At 33.1% G+C, this 10,000-nt stretch overlaps 1 protein-coding gene across 2 annotated transcripts; it reads left to right on the top strand.

The window, feature by feature from the left end:
- The first annotated feature begins 1,406 nt into the window (after positions 1-1,406).
- On the top strand, positions 1,407-9,621 carry rab30 (RAB30, member RAS oncogene family). 2 transcript variants are annotated; one of them, XM_062061063.1, is made up of 5 exons: positions 1,407-1,630; positions 5,139-5,237; positions 5,298-5,381; positions 5,446-5,629; positions 7,500-9,621. In XM_062061063.1, the coding sequence occupies exons 2-5, from the start codon at positions 5,145-5,147 to the stop codon at positions 7,748-7,750; spliced, it is 612 nt and encodes a 203-aa protein (XP_061917047.1). In that variant the 5' UTR covers positions 1,407-1,630; positions 5,139-5,144; the 3' UTR covers positions 7,751-9,621. The 2 variants fall into 2 exon arrangements, with proteins under 2 accessions (XP_061917047.1, XP_061917045.1); XM_062061061.1 differs by lacking the exon at positions 1,407-1,630 and having other exon boundaries at positions 3,524-5,237.
- Positions 9,622-10,000: the final 379 nt, after the last annotated feature.

Genomic DNA, 10,000 nt, shown 5'->3' with positions numbered 1-10,000 from the left:
TTGAGACACTTGTGATTTAGGGCTATATAAATAAACATTGATTGATTGATTGATTGACTGTACTGCTTGTTTAATCACATCTTTCAATGATATCATCAACCATGCAGTCCTCCCACCACAACTTGTCATCATTCTTTGCCAAAATAGATGTACTTTAATATTACTAATAGATGTACTTTAATATCACTAATATATTTACTTTAATATCACTAATAGATGTACTTTAATATCACTAATATATTTACTTTAATATCACTAATAGATGTACTTTAATATTACTAATAGATGTACTTTAATATCACTAATATATTTACTTTAATATCACTAATAGATGTACTTTAATATCACTAATATATTTACTTTAATATCACTAATATATTTACTTTAATATCACTAATAGATGTACTTTAATATCACTAATATATTTACTTTAATATCACTAATAGATGTACTTTAATATCACTAATATATTTACTTTAATATCACTAATAGATGTTATTTAATATCACTAATAGATGTACTTTAATATCACTAATATATTTACTTTAATATCACTAATAGATGTACTTTAATATCACTAATATATTTAGAATAGAATAGAATAGAATGGACTTTATTGTCATTATATATGCATATAACGAGATTAAGGACTCCAATTTAAGGTGCGGTAGTGGGAACAAATATTGGGTAAAAATACATAAATAATAAAATAAAATAAATGACACAACAATCAATAAAGAAAAAAACTAACAATTGAAATAAACAATAACAATAATAAGCAATCCTGTACAATATATAAAACACTATAGAAATACAAAATACTGTAATTTACTTTAAGATCATTAGTAGATGTACTTTAATATCACTAATAGATGTACTTTAATATCAATAATAGATGTACTTTAATATCACTAATAGATGTACTTTAATATTACTAATAGATGTGATTCTTGCTACACTAATATTATGTCATATTAATTTCTTGTTACAATAATATCATTTTATATATGATTCTTGCTACACTAATATTCTGTAATATGATTCTTGGCACACTATTATTTCATTTATGATTCTTACTACACTAATATTATGTCATATATGATTCTTGCTACACAAATATTATGTCATATTGATTATTAATGATTACTTATTGATGATATTAACTTAATGTTAATGATTATGAATGTTTTTGTTGATTATGTTGATTATTAATATGATATGTATAATTATTAATGATGTTTTATTGATATTAATTGTTGTTAATGAATTTTTCATTGATGATATTGTTTTTGAAATGATATTGATTATTAATGATGTTTTATTGATGATATTGATTATTAATGTTTTAGGCCCTGAATGGCCCTAATGATTTCAAAAAGGATATTAAAAATGTGCATTTGTTGCAGGAAAAAAAGCAGAGTGTGGAATGTCTTCCCAAAGCACAAATGAAAGTAAAGGCAAATGCAGCGTTCTGCGATGACGTCACCCAGTCTGCCTCCATCAGGCTGCTGAAGAAGAAGAAGAAGAAGAAGAATTCATCATCATCAAGCCGCTAAAGAGGAGCGTTCAGGTTCGATGCAGGCCAAGTAGCCGTCACAACCCGGGGACAGCCCGGCTTTCTACCAGCGCGGTAAGTCCATGGCGAGGTTGGTCCATCTTTGGTCTGCTGCTGCTTGTCCTCCGAGACACAAAGAAAGACTCAAAATGGCCCGACTGAGGTTAGCTGCTTCATGCTAGCATGCTAGCTTCTCCCGCTAGGATGCTAACGCCAATAAAGATGGTTTTTTGAACATTCAACAAGAAAATATCAACGTAATTCGTTTTTTTTTTTTAAACATGCAGCAATACATGTGAGCGTAATTTTTTATCAATAAGGATGTTTTTTTTTAAAACCTCGAGCAATAAAATATCAACGTAATTTGTATCAATAAAGACTTTAAAAAAAAAAAAAACATGCAGCAATACAATGTGAACGTAATTTTTTTATCAATAAAGATGTTTTTTTTTAAATTCAGCAATAAAATGTCAACGTAATTCGTATCAATAAAGACTTTTTTAAAAAAACATGCAGCAATACAATGTGAACGTAATTCGTATCAATAAAGATGTTTTTTTAAACTTCGAGCAATAAAATGTCAACGTAATTCGTATCAATAAAGACTTTTTTTTAAAAAACATGCAGCAATACAATGTGAAAGTAATTCGTATCAATAAAGATGTTTTTTAAAACATTCAGCAATAAAATGTCAACGTAATTCGTATCAATAAAGACTTTTTTTTAAAAACATGTAGCAATACAATGTGAACGTAATTCGTATCAATAAAGATGTTTTTTTTAAACTTCGAGCAATAAAATGTCAACATAATTCGTATCAATAAAGATGTTTTAAAACATTGAGTAATAAAATGTCAACGTAATTCGTATCAATAAAGATGTTTTTTTAAACATTGCAGCAATAAAAAGAAGCCAAAGTGACGACTTTTAGAAATAACAATAAAGTAAGAATGTGACTCATCGCTTTTCCTTTGAAACAATGACATTATTACACAAGCTAACATGTTTTATAAGACTGGATGTGCATAATAATTGTAATATTAATACACATAATGATACACTTACTTCCAGGCCACATTATTAGGTACAACATGGAGCCTTCACAACTGCTTACTCTTCACATATTTATTTCAGCTCTCAGTATTCCGGGATTTTGTTTTTGTTTGCAAAAAATCATACTCAAAGTAAATGTAAACACATTTGGCTTTTGTCTCTTTTCAAAGATGCAAGCTTCGTTTTTATCTCCAGCAGTCCGAATGTGCGTAAAATCATGTTCACGTAGGGCTGGGCGATACAGCATTAAACTGTATCACGATATCAGTGTTTGATATTGGTCATATCGATAATTGTGTGACTGTCCAAACAGTCACACAATAAGATTCTACACTTAAAAACAATACATTTATCAATATAATAATTATAATAATAATAATTAATATTGTTGTTATTATTATTATTATTAATGTTTGAAGGTCCAAACATTCACACAATAAGATTCTACACCTACAAATAATCTATTTATTATTATAATTATTATTACTATTATTGTTGTTATTGTTGTTATTATTGTTTGAAGGTCCAAACATTCACACAATAAGATTCTACACCTACAAATCATCTATTCATTATTATGATTTATATTATTTTTATTATTGTTTTTATTATTATTGTGTGAATGTGCGTAAAATCATGTTCACGTAGGGCTGGGCGATACGGCATTAAACTGTATCACGATATCAGTGTTTGATATTGGTCATATCGATAATTGTGTGACTGTCCAAACAGTCACACAATAAGATTCTACACTTAAAAACCATACATTTATCAATATAATGATTATAATAATAATAATTAATGTTGTAGTTGTTGTTGTTGTTGTTGTTGTTGTTGTTGTTGTTGTTGTTGTTGTTGTTATTATTATTGTTTGAAGGTCCAAACATTCACACAATAAGATTCTACACCTACAAATAATCTATTTATTAATATAATTATTATTATTATTATTGTTATTGTTATTATTATTGTTTGAAGGTCCAAACATTCACACAATAAGATTCTACACCTACAAATCATCTATTCATTATTATGATTTATATTATTTTTATTATTGTTTTTATTATTATTATTATTATTATTGTGTGAATGTCCAAACGTTCCCCATAATAAGATTCTATACCTACAAATCATCTATTTATTATTATTATTATGATTTATATTATTTTTATTATTATTATTATTATTGTGTGAATGTCCAAACATTCCCCATAATGAGATTCTATACCTAACTATCCATCCATCCATCCATTTTCTACCGCTTAATCCCTTCGGGGTCGCGGGGGGCGCTGGAGCCTATCTCAGCTACAATCGGGCGGAAGGCGGGGTACACCCTGGACAAGTCGCTACCTCATCGCAGGGCCAACACAAACTATCATCTATTTATTAATATTCTGCCGCAAAAGTTTGGCGCGCTCCCCAGCCCACAGTTTGCATCCAATCAGAATCGACCGGAAAATGGGAGCTCCCCCAAATATCCAGGATTACCCAGAATTCCCGGTTTTCCAAAGCCCTATTTTCACCTCTTCCTGGAAAGTTTTCACAGTCCACATTTTTCAACCGTTTTTGAACATTCTACCTTGAAAACATTCCTCTTAATTGGGACGACAAAAGTTTTTCGTTATTTTCATAAACATTTCCATTTTTCCTGAAATTCCAAGAATTCCGAAATACCAAATAAAATTAAAACTGTTGTTACATCAATATTATTTCAACCGTTTGGAAAAATTCCAACACCAATCCATTCATATCATTTAGGACAATAGGGGTATTAAGTATATTTTCAAACTTTCACGGTTTACCCAAAATTCCCAAATGTCCAGGAAATTCCCATTCAAATGAAAGAACGTATTGATAGTTCCACCATGCCCAAAATGTTTCACCATTTTTTTACCCAATTCTGACCTTCCGACCATCAACCCACACTGTTGTTCACATATATCCATCGCAAAATTGTTCCTTTCTCAAAATTCCCGGGATTTCCGTTAATTTTCTCCCCATTGACAATGAATGGGAAATATACGATCATCTGCATGTCCCACATTTCTGTTCCAACATCCACACACTCCACTCACCCTGGACATTCAAGCCACCAGGTTTCCTTTTTCAGAAAATTCCCTGATTACCCGTAATTACCAGGAATTTCCTCCCCCCTTTGAAATGAATGGGCAATATACAAACATCGTCATATCCCACATTTCTTCAGCGATTTGAACCGTTCTAACATGCACTCACTACACTCACCTTGGACATTCAAGGATTCAAATAATGTAGTTGTTGTTATTTTTATGAACTGTGGCAAATAAAGAGGAGCAAAAAATATGTTTTCTTCAAATGTAACGTTTCTCTGATTCTAATCCCTCAGCTATCAAGGCAGAAAGGAAATGTCCACACTAGCACGGAAAACAATGTCAACAAAATAGTCAAATGACATTGAAATGTGAGGTGCAAAAATGAGGAATATGTGTGTGAGAATGTAATGTGTGAATGCTGCTGTCAGGGTGAAGATGCTGAAGTGATGTTTTTACAGTTGAGGATGAGTATGGAGGATTATGACTACTTGTTCAAAATCGTTCTGATCGGGAACGCCGGAGTTGGGAAGACATGTCTCGTACGCCGCTTCACTCAGGTCAGTCTCCACGTCCACCTCGCCCCACGCACTCCTTCAACGTCCTTCTGCTCCCCGCAGGGCCTTTTCCCGCCCGGTCAAGGAGCCACCATCGGCGTGGACTTCATGATTAAGACGGTGGAAATCCGAGGGCAGAAGGTCAAGGTGCGTTGATGTTTGCGAGCGCCCGTCCGTCTGAGTGTTTGAAGCGCTTCCATGGCTGTTGCAGCTGCAGATCTGGGACACGGCGGGACAGGAGAGGTTCCGCTCCATCACACAGAGCTATTACCGCAGTGCCAACGCCCTCATTCTCACCTACGACATTACCTGCGAGGACTCCTTCAGGTGCCTTCCCGAGTGGCTGCGGGAGATCGAGCAGTACGCCAACAACCAGGTGGTGACTATATTAGTCGGTAAGTGTTGACATTATTGTATTGGGAATTTTCTAATCAAGTAGTCAAACAAAACGGTCTTTTACTAGATTTATTAGTCACACATGGCAAACATTAGTGAGAGAGGGAGGGGGCATTGCTCCTATACGCTGAATACTGGATGGGAGGGGGTGAGTTTGCACAGTTTGGGAGGGGTACAGATCAAATGACACAACGACCGTTTAGACCAGGGGTCTTTCAGCATACAAAGAGCCATTGGAGCCCATTTCCCCAAAATATAGCCCACCGACAGCCACAAACTCTGTTCAATTCCTAAAATGAGGAGAACTTAGTTCCGTTACACTTGTGCTATAGAATTTATGGAATCAAACACTTGACAAACAGCAATTCACATGTTTTATTTCTGGGTAAAACCAAGCAAATCACCAAATTATTTTGAAGACTCAAACAAATACACTGGTCCTTCCCTTATTAATCATTTTGAAAAGATCAACTCTGGTCCTTCCCTTATTAATCATTTTTAAAAGATCAACTCTGGTCCTTCCCTTATTCATGCTTTTTAAAAGATCAACTCGCTCCAATATTCTGAGGACATTCAACTGTGTCATATTTCATTTGACTAAAGAAGGAAAACAACAACCTCGTCATCAGTGACAGCAAATTCATCTGTCCATCTTACATCCATCTTACATTGATGTACGATGGATGTAAAATCCATTTAACATGGATGTAAGATCAATGTAAGATGGATGTAAAATCAATGTAAAATGGATGTAAAATCCATGTAAGATGGATGTAAAATCAATGTAAAATGGATGTAAAATCAATGTAAGATGGATGTAAAATCAATGTAAAATGGATGTAAAATCCATGTAAGATGGATGTAAAATCAATGTAAAATGGATGTAAAATCAATGTAAGATGGATGTAAAATCAATGTAAAATGGATGTAAAATCAATGTAAGATGGATGTAAAATCAATGTAAGATGGATGTAAAATTAATGTAATATGGATGTAAAATCAATGTAAAATGGATGTAAGATCAATCTAAAATGGATATAAAATCAATGTAAGATGGATGTAAAATCAATGTAAGATGGATGTAAGATGGATGTAAAATCAATGTAAGATGGATGTAAGATGGATGTAAAATCAGTGTAAGATGGATGTAAAATCAGTGTAAAATGGATGTAAAATCAATGTAAGATGGATGTAAGATGGATGTAAAATCAATGTAAGATGAATGTAAGATGGATGTAAAATCAGTGTAAGATGGATGTACAATTAATGTAAGATGGATGTAAAATCAATGTAAGATGGATGTACAATTAATGTAAGATGGATGTAAAATCAGTGTAAGATGGATGTACAATTAATGTAAGATGGATGTAAAATCAATGTAAGGTGGATGTAAAATCAATGTAAGATGGATGTAAAATCAATATAAGCTGGATGTAAAATCAATGTAAGATGGATGTACAATCAATGTAAGATGGATGTAAAATCAATGTAAGATTATTTTCAAGCCTTGCCAGTTTTTCCCACCATGCATTGCAGTGGATTTAAATGGGTGTCATTTTGAATGATGTGCTGTGTTTGGACGTTTGTTATAATATCCACAAAGTGTGTTGACTTTCTGTGTTGGTTTTTTTGCGCCGCGAGTGTGAAAGGTTGTTTGGATCGGTGCTTGTGAGAACACTGCTGAGTCGGCAGGAATCAGTAACACACGTGACCGTTTTTGTAACTAACTGATTGATTGATTGATTGATTGATTGATTGAATTGTTTGTAAAAACGGCATCAGGAGGTTGCCTACAGCCACAGCAGTCATTGTTTTTGAGCCATGCCAGCTGGGCAGAAAGGTGCTGACGGGGCCTGTGACCTCCCCCAGGCAACAAGATCGACCTGGCGGAGAAGAGGGAGGTCCAGCAGCAGCGGGCCCAGGACTTTGCCGAGGCCCAGGGCATGGTCTACCTGGAGACGTCGGCCAAGGAGTCGGACAACGTGGAGAAGCTCTTCCTAGACCTGGCCTGCCAGCTGATCCGCGAGGCCAAGCGGAACAAGCTGGACAACACGGACTCTGCCCCCATGCCCGGCGAGGGCAAGACCATCAGCTACCTGAGCTGCTGCAGCCTGGTGTAGGGCCCCGACTGGAGGGGGGCCCCTCACCGTCCTTTCCATGGTTCCCTCATGCCTTCTTCCAGGCCTCCTTCCCCTCTGGGAATCCACGCAGGGCCTGTCGTCATGGCAACACGGCCACGCCCACGTCACCAGCAGTGTGAGTGACCCAGGAATGTTTTCTTTGCACTAGTGATGTGCGATACTGCATCTTTGTGCGCTGATATCATTCTCCAATTACTTCTAAGGGCCCATACTGAGGGGGCCATGATGATATCTTTTTTTTTTTAGGAAAAATGCTAAAAACAGATTATCAGCTGAGTATTATTGATTTTAATGCTACTTATTAGAACATTTGTCTCATACCAATTTTTTTAACCTTTTTTTAAACTGTTGAACAATATTTATTATTTAGTTTTTTTCATTAATTAATAAGTTTTTTGTTTTTTTTAACTAACTGATTTTGGTTCATCTTTAAGTATACTTCATCTTTTATTTTGAGAGCTAATATTTCAGACTAGGGGTGTTCAAACTTTTTCCACCAACACTAAAAAGTTTTTATTTAAAAAAAAAAACAACATTATATATTTGAAGACAAAACGTGTATAAGGTGACTAAGTATATTTTTAATATTAATTATTAGAACATTTTTCTCATTACATATCTAATTTTTGTACCTTCTTTTTAACCGTTGAACAATATATATTTTTTAAATTAATTCATAAGTTTATTTTATTTTTTATTAACTGATTTTTGTTCATCTTTAAGTATTTTTTAAATTATTTTTTTGTTTTAAAAACAACATTATACAGTTAAAAACATAACTTGTTAAAGGTGACTAAGTATATTGTTATTAGTTTAAAAATGTCATCTTTTTCTCATTACATACCAATTCAAAAAAAATGTTTAATTGTTGAACAACATTTATTATTGTTTTTTAAAAATTAATTCATAAGTTGTTTTTTTAATTAACTAACTGATTTTTGTTCATCTTTAAGTATATTTTATAGTTATTTTGAGAGCTGATATTTTAGACCAGGCGTGTCTAAACATTTTCCACTAAAACGTTTTTATAAAAAAAAAAAAAAAATTAATTAAAAGACAAAACGTGTTAAAGGTGACTAAGTATATTATTATTATTATTATTATTATTAGTTTAAAATGTAAAATTTTTTCTCATTACATTCCGATTTTTTGCCTCTTTTTACTTACATTTTTACAGTGTTTTTTATTTGTATTTTTCGATTAAAAAGTTATTTGAAAACACAACTTTTGACATTTTCAGTATATTTTCACCAAGTAACGGTATCGGCTGGGTATCGCCGATAGCAGCCTGAATGAGACTGGGCATGGGAAAGTGGTATCGCACATCACTACTAATTGTTTGTCCTTCTTCAAACTGTGAAACCTTGGACTCCTCCTTGCTGCTATGGTGTCTTCTTGTGTTGAAGCAACTGCATCAGTATTTGGCCTTCTCGCACTCCTACCAGTCAACTAATATTTTTATGAGAAGCTGTTTTCATTTACCGACATGAATATTCACCTCGTTAAGTTCTTTCATATGCTTTTATTGTGAAAAACCTCTGCATTGCATGTTTTGCCATGTAGTGATGATATATTGATCATAACGTACTGTATTGCACAATGCCGTTTACTGCACACTTTGTTTTACTGTAACATGTTTCTCGTACTCTTAGCACTTTTGTTTTGCTTTTATATTTAGATTTTTAAAAATGGCAGATGTTTTTGTTTTGCTTTCTTACTTCGAAGTGGCAGCAGTTGCTTGTTTCCGGCTAACGCGATAGGAAAACACTACAAGGGTGTTGCTTTCATTCCTTACATTTTGTGTACAAAAGTGTATAATATTAAATAATACTACTAAATGTATTTTCTCTTCATTGAAGTGTGGAAAAAAGCCTTTTGAACGGCTCTTTAAAATGAACGTTGAGAACCGAGTCGTAATTCGTTTTTTTTTTTTTTTTTTTTTTTTGCAGACGCAGATACGATGGGACTTGACTAAAAAATGAGTCAAGAGTTAAAGGAAGTTTAGCAGCATTTGGGTTCATTTTTTAAAAACATTTTTGTTTTATTTTTAATTGTTTTAATTTGTTTTGTATTTTTATTTCAGTGTACTTTTCTGGTTCATTGTTCTGAATTATATCAAGCGTACACACTAGGCTACTGCAACTTTATTATAAACGCATATATATATATATATATATATATATATATATATATATATATATATATATATATATATATATATATATATAT

Source organism: Entelurus aequoreus, linkage group LG10 (assembly GCF_033978785.1).
Source record: "Entelurus aequoreus isolate RoL-2023_Sb linkage group LG10, RoL_Eaeq_v1.1, whole genome shotgun sequence".
Lineage (NCBI taxonomy): Eukaryota > Metazoa > Chordata > Actinopteri > Syngnathiformes > Syngnathidae > Entelurus > Entelurus aequoreus.
This window is presented reverse-complemented; position numbering and strand designations above follow the sequence as displayed.

Coding starts and splice junctions, on each gene's coding strand:
- rab30 (XM_062061061.1), top strand. CDS start 5,088: ATGTGTGAATGCTGCTGTCAGGGTGAAGATGCTGAAGTGATGTTTTTA. Junction 5,238..5,297: donor TCGTACGCCGCTTCACTCAG/GTCAGTCTCCAC, acceptor TGCTCCCCGCAG/GGCCTTTTCCCGCCCGGTCA. Junction 5,382..5,445: donor TCCGAGGGCAGAAGGTCAAG/GTGCGTTGATGT, acceptor TGGCTGTTGCAG/CTGCAGATCTGGGACACGGC.